Genomic DNA, 15,945 nt, shown 5'->3' with positions numbered 1-15,945 from the left:
ATTAAGACTAAGTGTGCTACTGGATTAAAGATTTTTCTTCTTTTATTAAAACATTTTTTTAGTTGAATCTTTAAACTGCTCTTGCCCACAATCGAGGAATTCCCAATTGATGGATGGATGTATAACATTTGCTTGCATCAATGAATAGAATAAACCTTTAAGTCCATTGAAGACAATCAAGGAAGGTAATCAAAATGTATTAAATTATATACAATTTTCACACAATTTTTTAATATTGTTTTATTCACGTATTTATTAACATTTGTTCTTATATTTTAGCCTGTGATGTTATCCCATTGATTAAGCTGACTTATGAATAAGCCATTTTCATAGTCCGTTCAGGTATTACTTATGAATAATTTTCAATGTTCATTTTAAAACACCTGTTCAAGAATTATTTGATTCCATGTTTTGTTCTAGGTCCCTCCTCTGTTCTTCTGTTTTATTGCTGCACATTCTTAATTAATTATCAGTGTATAGTTTTAATGTCTATTTGGAGTTTTTCATGCGTCTGTTTTATTTTAAATTATTTTTAGTTATTTTTAATCCAACTTATTTTAATTAATTTTAATGAGTGTGTTTGATATTTTTATAATTATTTATTGTTATTTATTATTTATTGTAGCCCCTGAAGCAGCCTTTGTTGGGCGATACTCAGGCCTAGAGTCGGGCATTCAATAAAGAATTTTCGAAGGACTTCCGGCTATCTTCTTTTGTGTTCCTCACGGCTTTTCTAGACCGCCTTCCTCTTTGTTTTTTGGTGACGTAGACGGTGTCGGCTCGGATGACATGGAGGCTATGGACGGCGTTGGAGTTTGTGATTGAAAGAGAAGTTCCATCTTCCCCATTCTAGCCTTGCGACCTTTTGGTGTCATAAGGGCACATTTGGTGCAAGTAAGGACATCATGCTCTCTCCCTAGACACATTACACAGACCTTGTGAGGGTCAGTAATGGACATTGTGCAAGTGCAGTTGGGGCATCAATGGAACCCCGACGCCATGGCCTCTCAAAAAATCTAGCCACTGTGTGGTCAACAGCCAGTAGGCCATGAGGGCTGAACTCGATGGGAATCGACCGGAATCCTGTAAAAAACTTACCGGATTACCCCGGATGCAAAAATTGAATAGGGGGACCCCTGTGTGGTATTAAATTATGAGGTAATTCCGGAAGGAAAATTCCTATCAGGAATCTGTGTAGAGCTTCTTAACCCACGTGGCTACTGCTGCGCGGAAAAAAGAAGACTGAAGGGTGGCCCCTGCTGGTTGCAGGGTTAGTGCCATCCTGGGCATGCCCAGTAGGTGCCAGTCAAAATTCTAGAAACTTTGACAAAAGTGTTCCGTGATTGGGCTCCATCCTGTGATGTCACCCATATGTAAGGACTACCATCCTGCTTGTCCTGTGAGAAATATTAAACCTAAAAGTCCTGAATCCTGGATTACCCCTAGGATACAATTAATCTTTCACTTGTATTTCAGCAATATTGGTAATATTCTATGCATATTATAGAATAAAAGGAAAACCTGATTATTAAAAAGAAATTTAAAAAAATATATTGTTTACCTTTCCCAAACATTGTTCTGCAATGTCTGTCAGGATCATAGCAATTATTATTGTAACAGATAGACTGGCCGTTATTGCATGGTGTCCCATTTTGAGCATATGTATCAGGAGGACACGTTTCTGATGCCCCAGAGCAGTACTCCGCAAGATCACATTCACTAATAGGTAACCTGCAAGGTTTCCCTTTCTTAATAAACTGTGAATAGAAAATAGTAAATACTATAAATATGGATAAATTTAGACTTACATGATATTGTCCTTTTCTTTCTTTCTGTTACACTAGTCCAGATCAATTGGGTTTAGTTCCTCATCACTTGATGGAGGCAGAGAACTTTTTTTATCCTGTGATATTATTACTACATGCATGACAGTTAAAGCCAGTATCTTTTATTATTATTATATTTAATATTTTGCTTATAATATGGGTGATAGCAAGAAGGACAAAAAACCTTTATTAACTAAATTCAACCTCTCTAGAGTCATGTTGTAAGATTAAATTGGAAATTGGTCCTACAGTGATAATGTGCCTTGGGTTAGAAGATTTCTGACTTTCAGATATTTTAGAGGTTGATCAAATCTCAATTCCATTAGATGTGAATATAATAAGACTACCTGAGCCAAACTGGTGCATTAGTACCACCTTAGTTTTTGTTGTTGTTTTTATATTCAAATAGATCTCATCAAGATGCTATGAAGGAAAACACATACTCAATTTTCCCTTTGGCCAAACCTGTAATAGTGTAACTATCCCCTCAATGCCTCATACCTTGCTTCCACAGGAAAAAACTGCATCATCTTTGTATTTTGCTAATTGGGATTAGGACTGATTCACTTCCTAACAGCTCGATACAGTAACATTCATTTGAAGATTTCTCGTCTGTAACGAGCTCGCTGCGCACAATTCGGACGCGTAAGGCAAACCAGCGATACAGTCTCCAGTTTCGCGCGTCCGTAGCGCTTCTTAAAACAGACGCGTAACCCTTCCCCACCCGGCATGTAAATGAACGAATTAGCTGTATAATGAAGGAATTAGCTATTCCCCTCCGATACCGTAATGCGCGCTCAGGTTATCTCATTAGTAATGCACTGTTTTGCCGCGGCCGTAACGTGTTTGTTTACCGCCTCCCCCTAGTAGGAGTTAGGACTGTGAGTCTAGTAACAAATCCATCGACACCGCTTAAGACACTCAAAAACAATAAAACACAATTAAAAAAAAAGCGATACAGAGATGATCGAGAAAATGTAATGATGTGGGACACATAAAACCTGTCAGAAAAAAAAATAAAAATTTTTAAATACCTGTCGGAGGGCCGCGTGGGTACAGGCGGCGGCGGCAGGAGCCGGGTGGTCGCGTGTTAAATCTAGGCCGTGGGCGGGTGGGCGCCTGTTCCAGGCGGCAGCGGCAGCGGCGGCGGGGGGACACGCGTTAGTGCGAGACGGTCGGTGGGCGGCGGGTGGTCGCGTGTTAAATCTAGGCCGGGTCCGCACAGGCGCGCATTCATTCATCCAGGCGGAGGAGCCGGCAGCGAAAGCAGGCGGCTCCGCCTGAATGAATGCGCGCCTGTGCGACCCCTGCGATTCGGCGCTCAAGGCAGTCACAGCATTCATTCACTGCCGGTGGGGGGCTGCCTCGCAGCCCCCACCGGCAGTGAATGAATGCGCGCCTGTGCGACCCCTGCGATTTGGCGCTCAAGGCAGTCACATGCCGTGACGTCACGGCATGTGACTGCCTTGAGCGCCGAATCGCAGGGGTCACATTCATTCACTGCCGGTGGGGGCTGCCGGCAGCCCCCACCGGCAGTGAATGAATGCTGTGACTGCCTTGAGCGCCGAATCGCAGGGGTCGCACAGGCGCGCATTCATTCAGGCGGAGCCGGCGGCTTTCGCCGCCGGCTCCTCCGCCTGGATGAATGAATGCGCGCCTGTGCGACCCGGCCTAGATTTAACACGCGACCACCCGCCGCCCACCGACCGTCTCGAACTAACGCGTGTCCCCCCGCCGCCGCTGCCGCTGCCGCCTGGAACAGGCGCCCACCCGCCCGCGGCCTAGATTTAACACGCGACCACCCGGCTCCCGCCGCCGCCGCCTGGACCCACGCGGCCCTCCGACAGGTATTTAATTTTTTTTTTTTTTTGAACACTCAGGTTTTTACATATTTTGGTATTTTTTTTTTTTCACTTCATGGTGCCTGTCATTTCAAATGTCATTTGAAATGACATTTGAAATGACAGGTACCAGCACACCCTGGTTACTGTATAGGCGCTGTATTAAGCGCCTATACAGTAAAATGGGTTACGCGGGCATAACCCTTCCCTACCGCTTTAAAGCCGCGGCATGCATTTGCATGCGATTAGAAGAGAGTATCGGGGAGTTAGTGAAGAGAACTGTGCGTGTGGGGAGGAAGGGTGCGCCTGACACTGCCGCACTGTTATTACCGCGGCCTTACAGGATCGACCTGTAAATGAGTTCCTGCTCACTGGTACAGAGAAGATTTTGGCTTCAGTAATCAACTTGTAAATTCTAACTTCACTCAGTATGAAGTGCAGGAAATAATGTTTTATGACATTAAAAATACTCTGATTGTAGGTTGATTTGTCTATATAATCAATTTATATACTAGAGATGTGCATTTGTTTGCAATGAAATAGGAAATAAAGACAACATTTCCTATTTCATTGCATTTCAGGAAGGGAGAAAAACAAAAGGAAAACCCACAAAATTTTGTGTGGTTTTCCTTGAGTTATTTTTCCCCAAAATTGCACACCTAGAAAATAAAAACATCCAAAAACCTGCCCCAACTCGTCAGATTTAATTAAATGCAATGCCCCCCATCCACCCGACCCCTCTGAAGACTAACCAAAAGTCCCTGGTGGTTCAGTGGGGGGGATGGGAGGGATCTCTCTCAGCCGGTTGGCTACCAGTAACCAAAATGGCACTGGTGGCCCTTTGCCCTTACCATGTGACAGGGGCTACTGGTGCCATTGGTTGGCCCCTGTGACATAGTAGGAGGAATGGATGGCCTGCACCATTTTGGTTACTGGCAGCTGATCTACTGAGAACAGAAGATCACTCCTGGGCACCCCGCTGGACTACCAGGGACTTTCAATTAGCCTTCAAGGGTCAGGAGGGTGGAAGGCATTGAATTTAATTAAATCTGAAGTGTTGGGGGCGGATTTTTTTTTTTTTTTAAATAAAAGTATACACACAAAAAAATTCCAATTTGGGGGTGGACTGAAATGGCCCACCCATGAAATAAAAAATGAAATGGCATGAAAAAAACAACCATATGCACATCTTTATTATATACCACCTACCAGTAATAAACTATTATAGTGGTTCCATCTTGCTGATTAGGGATGTGCAGGAAAATAATGTTGTTTTATGTCAAAATTCATTTTGTGGAGACCCCAATTTGTTTCTTTAGTTTCAGAATGAAAAAAAAAAGTTTGTTTTTTAATTTGATTTCTTTTTTGTTTTCTATTAAAGTCAATGGGGAAAACATTGCAGCCTATTATTGGGCTCCAGAATTGGGGTTTTCTAATCAATTGTCTTAGAACTTATGGGAAGAAATAATTAGAAGTAGTGGAAAGCACTATCAAAAGTGGCATGAGTAGCTTAAGGTTCCATGAAGGGGCAAAGGAGCTCTCCAAGTCATTTCAAGAGGAGCAAAAAAGCAGCACAAGTGGGAAGAACATTCCAATGTTTCAAAAGAGGACAGCAGCAGCAGTGACATGAACACTTGATGGATTCTTGAGTGGCAACCTTATACCACGAAGGGGAAACAAAGCAGAAAAGATGGCAGGAAAAAACCCAAGGCAAACAATACATAGGGAATATCTCAAAAAACACCTTCTCTAATATTCAATTGTACATACATACACAAAAGAGAAATGTGAAAACATAACAAAAACTATACGATATAGTACAACAATATTTATTATTGAACCAACCCTATAAACATATACAGCCTTATAAATGTAAACTCACAATCATGGACTAGATGAACGTGAATGGAGTTGAGGGCTAATTTCCCTGGTAGAAATCAAGAAGCGGTGGATGTCAGTGAACAGCGTAGTGTGAATGCATGAAATTAGCACCACACTTTTTATAAATTGTTGGAGATTATAAAATATATAATAAACGATTGTATTTAAATACATTGGAAACTCTATGAAGAAAAGTGTTTCTTAATTTAAAAAATTTGTGAAAGATTGTATTTGCACTTTAATGTGATGAATTGTAAGAAATATACTGTGTCATTAGTGTATTGTTTTTAATGAGTATGAATGGTTGAATGATTGTGAGTTTACATTTTTAAGGGTGTATATGTTTACAGGGTTGGTTCAATAATAAATATTGTTGTACTATATCGTATAGTTTTTGTTATATGTTTTCACATTTCTCTTTTAGAAAAAAACCCAAGGCAGGCACTGATAAACTGGCCAAGCAGTTCAAACAGTGGCTTCAAGACACCAAAGCAATATGAGAGGTGAAAAGCTTCCCCATAGATTAGCAACTCAAGGTATAAGGTAAAAAACAGCAGGACACAGTGGAAAAGATAACTCCAATGTGTAAGGTCTAGACATGAAAGCAAGGCTGAGTGGCACAAAGTCTCCAAGGTACTGGATGGAATTTTAATTTTCTTATGAAATGGGCTTTCCAAATAAAACTGATATCACATTCAGAAAATGCAAATAGTTTAACAAATGAGTGTGATTAGCTTTTATAATAAGTTGTGAGGGTTGGGTTTTTTTAAACTTTTTTTTCCATATTCTGTAGTTGAACTCTGGCTGTTCTATTTCCTGATTTTCTGGTTTGGCATGAGTTATCCTTTAATGCTCTAACTGTTATTACATTCAGTAAATGGTTTCTCTTGACCATCTTTTCACTTATGCCCATATTTCTTCCTTCTGATTGAGGGTTTGGGTTTTTTTTTGACAAACCAGTGTAATCAACCATCAAACTGGATAGGAGAACCAGGATTGCCATTGTGGAAGGATTGGAGAAAAAAAAATATAGAACAGGTGCAGTGCAGTGGTAGTAAAATCTGTGCCTTTTTAAAATAAAATTCAAATTTTGGTTCTGAGGACAAAACACCCCAGTATAACAAACTGGGAAGAAAGCAAGTATGGGTGGGAACAACACCCCATGGCTCCAAAAGAGCACCAGCAAAAGTGACATGAACATTTGAAAGCATCTTGAGTGGCACACTGGCACTAAAAGTGTCATAAGTATCCCAAGGCATCATAAAGGGGGAACAAAGCATAAAAGGTGGCAGAGAAAACCAAGACAGGCACTGATAAAGGGGTGAAGCAACACAAAGAGTGGTTGCAAGTCACTACAACAACATGTGAGGTGCAAAAAAGCCCTTCAAATTGGCAATAACAACTCAAGGTGTAAAGTCTGGGTTTTGACAGCAAGGCATAGTGAGAAAGAGAACTCCAAGGTGTAAGGTCTGGGCATAAAAGCAACACTGATTGGTTCAAATACACCCAAGTTGTACCTTTGAGGGGTATAGCAACAAGGCACAGTAACATGGGAAATGCCTGTCTTTCTGTTGAAGCGCACTTACCAATTGTCAGATTCAGTAAAAGAAAATGACTTATGATAAGAATTTTTTTTTCCAGATAAGCTTTAATTGTTGCATTCTCTGCTGAAATTTGATCCAGCTGCTGGGTAGAAAGTAGATTTTCATGTGAAATGGTCTTTCTAAAGGAGAGTTATCAGTTGTAGGGCATATAAATGGTTTCTCTAATGAATGTGATTAGGTTTTCCTGGAAAGTGGTGAGGGTTGGTTTATTTAGATATTTTTCCATATTCTTTAGCTGATATCGGGCTGTTTCATTTCCTGATTTTCTGGTTTTGTATGACATCTCTCTTACTACTCTGACTGTTATGACATTCAGTAAATGATTTTTCTTGAGCTGTATTTCTTCCTTCTGAATAAGGGCTTTTTTGGACAAACAAACTCAGTATACATAAGAACATAAGAAGTTACCATACTAGGCAACCAAAGGTCCATCAAGCCCAGCATCCTGTTTCCAACAGTGGCCAATCCATATTAAAGTACCTGGCAAGTACCCAAACATTAAGTAGATCCCATGCCACTCATGTCAGTAATAGAAGTGGCTATTCCCTAAGATGGTAACTTTCAAACCTGTGCACGGGCATCCACGTGCACACGGTTGCCAGCATGCGCACTTGGACACAGCAATTTTTTAACATTTACATGTTGATGCATGAATGTTATAAAATCTGCTACCTGCGCACACATGCACATTCAATTTTATATTGGCATGCACATGTGTGCGCAAGTGTCGAATTGAGGGCCCAAACCCCGAAATGGATTTTCCCCGAACTTTGGGAAAAATGTGTTTTTTGGGATAGAAGGGGGGGAGGGGCACATTTATTTAAAAAAAAAAAAAACCTAAATCCAACCCAACCCTTCAAATTTACTTAATTACACACCCCCCCCCCCCCCCCCCCCCCCACCATCCCGCTCCCGCCAAGACTTACTAAAAGCCCTGCTGGTCCAGCGGGGTCCCGGGAGCAATCTCTTCCTCTCGGTCCATCGGCTGCCACTAATCAAAATGGTGCTGGTGGCCCTTTGCCCTTACCATGTGACAGGGGCTACTGGTCCAATGGTACTGGTAGTCCCTGTCACATGGTAAGGGCAAAGGGCCACCGGCACCGTTTTGATTCCTGGCAGGCCCGATGGCCCGAGAATGGAAGATTGCTCCTGGGACTCCCGCTGGACCACCATGGCTTTTAGTAAGTCTTGGGGGGATCGGTCCAAGTTAAACCTTTATTTGGGAGGAGACGTGTATTGGGCACACGTACAAAATACACGTCTCCTCCCAAATAAAGGTTTAACTGAAAAATGTTTTGTCACCTCTCTTAATCTCTTTGGCAATCCTTTCTTCCGCTTGACTTTTTGCCGTCTTGATTACTTTCTTTGTCTCCCTCAGTGCTACCAGATATTCTTTGTGCTCCTCCTTTTGGGATCCTTTATATTTCTTGAATGCTGTTCTTTTAGCCTTTATTTTGTCAGCCACTTGCTTGGAGAACCAGATAGGTTTCATTTTTCTTTTGCTTTTCTTTACTTTTCTAACATATAGATTAGTTGCCTTGGTAATTGCTCCTTTTAGTTTGGTCCACTGTTGTTCCACATCTCCCTCGTTCTCCCAGCCTACCGTTCTTCCTCCAGGTACTTCCCCATTTCATCAAAGTCCGTGTTTTTGAACTGCAAAACTCGGGTTCGTGTGTTTCTTTTCCATATCCTTTTTGTGATATTAAACCATACCGTTTGATGATCACTGGTGCTGAGATGGGTGCCCACCTGCACATCAGAGACATTATCTGCATTAGTGAGCACTAAATCGAGTATTGCTCCTTCTCTTGTGGGTTCCATTACCATTTGTTTGAACAAAGCTCCTTGCAGAGCATCCACTATTTCTCTACTATTGTTAGATTCTGCAGATGGGATTCTCCAGTCTACATCCGGCAAATTAAAGTCTCCAACAATCACCACTTCTTCCTTCTTTCCCATCTTTTGGATGTCTTCAACCAGATCTCTGTCCAGCTCTTCCTTTTGGTTTGGAGGCCTGTAAACCACTCCAATAAAAATGGATGTACCATCTTTTTTTAGGTTGGCCCATAGTGCTTCTTCATTGCCCCATCTTCCTTGCAACTCAGATGCTTGGATATTGTTTCTGATGTAAAGAGTCATGCCTCCCCCTTTCCTATCCGCTCTGTCCTTCCTTAACAAGTTATAGCCTGGTATTGCCGTATCCCAATCGTGAGATTCCGTGAACCACGTCTCCGTGACAGCAACAAAATCCAAGTCTGCCTCCACCATTAGGGCTTGCAGATCTGGGATTTTATTGCCCAAACTATGAGCATTTGTGCTCATAGCTTTCCAGCTTTCCATGTTCACGTTACTGCTGTTCCTGGACTCCTTTTGTGACTTTACTTGTGTTTTGTTATCCACTTTTCCCTTTCCCTTTACATTTGTGCAAGGGGAAAGATTAGTGCCTTTGGTGACAGATTCATCAAGCACAATTAGCTTTTTCCTTGGTTACTGATCTAGAATTCCTGTATGCATTGGGTTTCTTCTCTCTTTTCAGATAACACTTCAATCTTTTCTCTAGAGCTTCTTCAGTATTTAATACAGAGAAGGCTTTTTGTACTTGTTGCACTTGATACAGTGTGTGTCTCTGCATCAGAGGTTCAATTCTACCAGAGCCCTCTGTAATCTTGTTGATTATTGAGTTCTTTATTGCCCTGTTTGAATGGGGGGTTAGACTAGTGGGTTGCACAGCTGTTAAGAATGGGTGCCTGTGGGTCACAGGTCTTATCCTGCCTGAACCCACTATAAATCTCTTTATCCTTGACTTTTGGTTTTTCTGTGGTAATGGGGAATTACTTTCCAAATATTGTAAAGAGGATGAGCCTTTCTTCATTGAAGCTAATTGAGCTTTAACTTCTGCCAGCTCCTTTTTCAGGGAAGTGAGCTGTGAACAGATGGGGCAAGCCCTAAGTTTCCAGATGATCTCCCTCAGAATAAAGGCTCCACAATAGTTGCATTGGATAGTCCTCATGTTGGTAATTTGATGGTTAACACCTAAGGAATATCAATTTACTAATTTATCCTGTTGTCAATTATGTATTTAGGTAGACTATATCAGAAAAGCAAACCTAGGGGTGGGTGGGCAGAGGGGTAGGGTAGGAGGGAGTTAGTTAACCCTTGGTCACAGATGTTTTCAGGACTCTGTATCTGCAATGGATTTTAATAAGACCCTCCTCCTGTTTGGCTTAGTAAGTTTAACTAAGTTAAATCTTTACTTAGCTAGACACAAGAATATTTAGTGCTCCCTGGCTTCACAATGTGCACTGGCCAAAATGGTTCTCCTGCTTCTCTAAGTTTACCTCCCCCAAGTTCTGAGACAGCCACACCCAATCCAGATAGCACAGGTCACTTCTAGAAGTTTGTTTGTCCTTTTTTGTAAATTTTTTAAACAGTCTTTATGCCCCAATATTAATATTTAAACAGATTATTTGGGCCAGCTAACTCCAAATGAGAAATAGATTTTATCAGATTAAAAGCTGGAGTATCACTATTAAATGGTAATTATTACCAGAATTATTTTTTAACGTTTTTTTGTATGCATTTAAAAAGTCCAACTATGGGTTACTTAACTTAACAAGCCATTTGTGCCGATGCAACTGCTGTGTTTGTTCCAATACAACCACTATATTTCAAGATGGTCTGTCATCTCTTCCACTCTTAGTGGCGTACTTTTCTAGATAGATACCGGCTATTAGCCTTGCTGTATTCAGAGACATGGAGCCTTGTTTTGGACATACTAGTCCTTTGTCAAGGAAAATTATGCGTCAAAAACATCACAAAGGTTAACACAAACATTTAGAAAATATTTAAAAAATCATTGAAAATGCCAATCTGCCATATTGTGAGTAAATGAAGGGGTGAATGTTGCATGAGGGGAACCCATTCGTGATAGCATTTACAATTTTTTGAATATTTTCAAAATATTTGTGTTAACCTTTGTGATGTTTTTGACGCAGAAATTTCCCTTGATAAAGGACTAGTATGTCTGAAACATGGCTCCGTGTCTCTGAATACAGCAAGGCTAATAGCCGGTATCTATCTAGAAAAGTGCGCTACTAAGAGTGGAAGAGATGACGGACCGTCTTGAAACATAGTGGTTGTAATGGAACAAACACAGCAGTTGCATTGGCACAAATGGCTTGTTAAGTTAAGTAACCCATAGTTGGACTTTTTAAATGCATACAAAAAAACGTTAAAAATAATTCTGGTAATAATTACCATTTAATAGTGACTTATGATTATATATAAGGCAGAGTCTTGAAGCGTCATGCTATATCGATGAAGCCTAGTATGATGGTCACTCACGGGGATTCCTCCTCCTCCATGGCCTGAACGCTGCCAACAGAGTCTCTCTTCATGGCAGGGAGCCGCCACTGTCTTCTCCTCTTCATTGAGGCCAGACTCTGCCCCAGCGTAGCTCCTCTTCAGTGGCAGGAGCTGCCTCCAGCCTGCTTCCTCTTCTTCCATGCGGCAGAACACCTATGCAGGCTTCGGCTCCACCCAGCTTCCTCCAGGGCTCTCTCTAGGGGCGTGCCATGCATCTCTCACCTCTTCTTAAAGGGTCAGAGACAGGAAGTACTCCTCTGCCCTCTAGATGATGTCTTCAGGGCTCTTCCTGGTCCTGCCCTATACAAAGGCACTACTTCAGTTCCTCAGTGCCTTCGGATGGAGTTACACACTCCATGGAGCTTTTACTTCATCCATGGAGTTCCACCACTTCTACCATGGTCCATCTTGCTGCTCCTGTCTGGAATACTTCATGTTTCATGTCTTCTTCTTCCTGATGTCTCCATCTGACTCTCTAGGTTTCATTCCTCATCGGATTCTCCTCATGGTATGTTCCAGTCCTTGGCTTCCCTTTCTGTAAGCCTTAGGGTTCCTCATCCGTATCTAGATGTTCCAGACATTCCTGATGCCCAGATGTCCCAATGTCCAGATGTCCTCTGGTTCAAAAGATCTAGATGTCCAGGTTTCCAGATGCCCTTCATCCTGATGTCCATCATCCTCTTCTCTATGACCTTCTGACTTCTACTTGTCCAGTAGTTCTCTCTTCCTGGGTCCGTCTGTCCAGATGTCCAGAGACCCTGATGTTGTCCAGTTGTCTTCTTGTTCTGAGATATAGATGTCCAGGTGTCCAGATGTCCAGATGACCTGCGCTTGAGGCTTCCCCTCCTGCACACCCTCTTCTTTCCCTCCTTATCTCAATCCAGAAGAATCCACCAGCAGTCCTTGTCATCCCCCGGGCTCTTTCCCAGTTGGCCTCCAAGAGTATATCCGGCATCCCCAGTGTCTGTATTCTGATGAGTGGTATTCTCTCCGGCTGGATTTCTCTTGTGCTGCCCGGACTCTCTTCTCCATCCTGTGCATGTCCCACTCTCTGGTGGTCCATGACCAGCCTTCGAGGTTGTGTAGGGTGCGCAGTGGGACAGGGTGGTCCGTGACCAGTCCACGCTGGGCTGTGTAGGGTGCCCTGAGGGACAGCACTCTTCCACATCCTCAAGAGTATCATCTTGTCCAAGTCCTCAAGAGTTTTGTCTTGTCCAAGTCCCCACATCTTCAAGAGTCTCATCTCGTCCATTCCAGGAGTCCTCTTCTCGTTCAAGTTCCAGGAGTCCTCATTCCCCTATGTACTCTGACTCTTTCACTCTCTTGGATCCAGAATCTCCTACTCCGGTACCTTGCCTCATTGTTTCCAGCCCTCTGCCTCCATCTGTCCTCACTAGTACGTGTTGGTTCAACAGAGGGTTGACCCACTTCATCCTCCTGTGTTCTTGCTCCGTCCATGCCAATACTTGCTCATCTCCCTCGGGGTGTGTCTTGGGGCTCCTCCCTGAGCCACCTTGAGGCCCAAGGGCTCACTCTCTCCCAGGAGCAAGCAATCTGCCTTTATGCCCTTCCCAGGGCTCACTGGGCGCATTCGTAACACCCCAGACACAGATATAGGCAAAGTATTACACAGCATATTACTCACCCAGACACACACACACACACATTAGGAAATTGTTTTTACAGTCTTTGGCAACTTACAGAGACTATAAATTATTGTTCCTGGCCTGTTCATCATGAAACATCAATGAGTCTATGCTAGGATTGCCCCTTCCTGTTAGTGAGATAGTCAGAGTTATTATTACTCACAGACGTTTGTCTACACCAGGCAGCCTGACAGACACCTGTTGGAAGCATATATGCTCAATGATTCTTCTTTGTAACAAACAAGGGCACTGCCAGACCTCAGATGCCAAAAAATGTATCTATTTCAACAAAACAACATTGAAAGTGTAGAAGATATGATGACTTCCACATGATACCTCTGGGAGCAGTTTGGTATGCATTTTTCACCGCGGCAGCCTTCAGAAAGAGGCTTGTTGTAGGCTTATCAGCTGACAATACCTTCTCTTGCCTTAATGCTATGTACAGATCTGATGTTTGAGGGTATATCAAGACACCTGCCTTGATCTCAGTATCCACAAAGTGAAAAATGCACTAACACCACAGGAAACATATCCTATAGGACTGCAACTCTGCTATGTTGGCCATAAATTATGTTTAAATATGTGGAAAAGCATGGACCTCAAATCTGTAGACACCTGAAAGGTTAAGCCTTTGCTTGAAAGATGACAATTCAGATAGCATGTCTCCCCTGGAGTCCTCAGCCTATGTGCTTTAAGGGTGGCCACATATAAGATAAGTACTGTACCTGATACTAGCAATCAGAATAATCAAACTACACTGCAAATTTTCTATGTACCTACATAAATCAGGACAATATTAATAGCCCAGAGCAGGACAGACAAAGGTTTATGCTGGACTCTGATATCTCAGTATTTCCCAATGGCTGTTATATGTCAGGGTAGATTTATAGCTTCTAACACAGCTTTGCCTTTGGTTCAATGAGGTGAACCTTTTTTATGTCACATATGGGTGCAGTTATTGTCATCATAAAGTAAACTATGACCTATAATTTCATAGGATTCTATCTTCACCATTTGAAAGCATGACACCATCCTATTCCCAATCCAACCTTCAGATAGTCAGACCAGCATCCTTCAACAGCCTCCCTACACAACTAAAAGAACCAACATGACAGACCAAAGGCCAAGGTCCTCATCATCTGTATATGAGAGTGGACTGTTTGCTTATATAAGTGTAGCAAGGTCCAACTGTACATGGTCATATACAACCCCTATGAAATATGCTAGCTTGCAATGACCTGTGAGAAGTTTGGGATTCCCATGATATTGGACATGTGCTTCTAAAATGGCTCTAAGTGAAGGTCTACTATGTGAGCATTCAGATGTTGGCATTGTCTCAGAAACTGAAGTGGCAGTGCTGACACTTGGGTCTTTACATGCACATCTGAGACTATGAATCTGAAGTACAAGTGGATATCTTCGGATGCACATGCATATCAAACTAGGGAATCTGGTTGTGTTATTGTTTTAGTAGAATGTGAACTCTGGGCTGAGATGAGAGATATCTCTGCCCACAGGGAGGAGCCCTGTGATCCTCACCATCAGTGGGTGTGGTCTCAGCGACGTAGGATCCAGCTGTAACAGAGACTTTATTAAGAGGAAGAAACAAGCATAACCCCTAGAGATGTGAATCATGTCCTCAATCGTCTTAACGATCGATTTCGGCTGGGAGGGGGAGGGAATCGTATTGTTGCCGTTTGGGGGGGTAAAATATCGTGATATATCGTTAAAATCGTTAAAACCCGCTAAAACCCACCCCCGACCCTTTAAATTAAATCCCCCACCCTCCCGAACCCCCCCCAAATGACTTAAATTACCTGGTGGTCCAGCGGCGGTCCGGAACGGCAGCGGTCCGGAACGGGCTCCTGCTACTGAATCTTGTTGTCTTCGGCTGGCGCCATTTTCCAAAATGGCGCCGAAAAATGGCGGCGGCCATAGACCAACAGGATTCGACGGCAGGAGGTCCTTCCGGACCCCCGCTGGACTTTTGGCAAGTCTTGTGGGGGTCAGGAGGCCCCCCCCAAGCTGGCCAAAAGTTCCTGGAGGTCCAGCGGGGGTCAGGGAGCGATTTCCCGCCGCGAATCGTTTTCCGTACGGAAAATGGCGCCGGCAGGAGATCGACTGCAGGAGGTCGTTCAGCGAGGGTTCCGGCGCCTCGCTGAACGACCTCCTGCAGTCGATCTCCTGCCGGCGCCATTTTCCGTACGGAAAACGATTCGCGGCGGGAAATCGCTCCCTGACCCCCGCTGGACCTCCAGGAACTTTTGGCCAGCATGGGGGGGGGCCTCCTGACCCCCACAAGACTTGCCAAAAGTCCAGCGGGGGTCCGGAAGGACCTCCTGCCGTCGAATCCTGTTGGTCTATGGCCGCCGCCATTTTTCGGCGCCATTTTGGAAAATGGCGCCGGCCGAAGACAACAAGATTCAGTAGCAGGAGCCCGTTCCGGACCGCTGCCGTTCCGGACCCCCAGGTAATTTAAGTCATTGGGGGGGGGGGATTGAAGGAGGTAGGATTTGGCAAGGAAATGTTTAAGTTATTTGGGGGGGGTTCGGGAGGGTGGGGGATTTAATTTAAAGGGTCGGGGGTGGGTTTTAGCGGGTTTTAGTGTGCCGGCTCACGATTCTAACGATTTATAACGATAAATCGTTAGAATCTCTATTGTATTGTGTTCCATAACGGTTTAAGACGATATTAAAATTATCGGACGATAATTTTAATCGTCCTAAAACGATTCACATCCCTAATAACCCCTGGAGTGGGGAATGCAAAGTAAACAGTTCCA

The 15,945-nt window shown here is 43.2% G+C and overlaps 1 protein-coding gene across 1 annotated transcript in view; it reads right to left on the bottom strand.

Moving 5' to 3' along the window:
* LOC115092773 (disintegrin and metalloproteinase domain-containing protein 9-like) overlaps positions 1-15,945 on the bottom strand; it is an 868,617-nt gene that overhangs the window by 672,945 nt on the left and 179,727 nt on the right. The window contains exon 4 of the mRNA XM_029604075.1: positions 1,562-1,757. Coding sequence (XP_029459935.1) covers positions 1,562-1,757 — 196 coding nt within the window. The remainder of the gene's footprint in view (positions 1-1,561; positions 1,758-15,945) is intronic.

This window comes from Rhinatrema bivittatum, chromosome 5 (genome assembly GCF_901001135.1).
Source record: "Rhinatrema bivittatum chromosome 5, aRhiBiv1.1, whole genome shotgun sequence".
NCBI classification, from domain to species: domain Eukaryota; kingdom Metazoa; phylum Chordata; class Amphibia; order Gymnophiona; family Rhinatrematidae; genus Rhinatrema; species Rhinatrema bivittatum.
The sequence above is the reverse complement of the archived record's forward strand: the minus strand, read 5'-3'. Positions and strand labels throughout refer to the sequence as shown.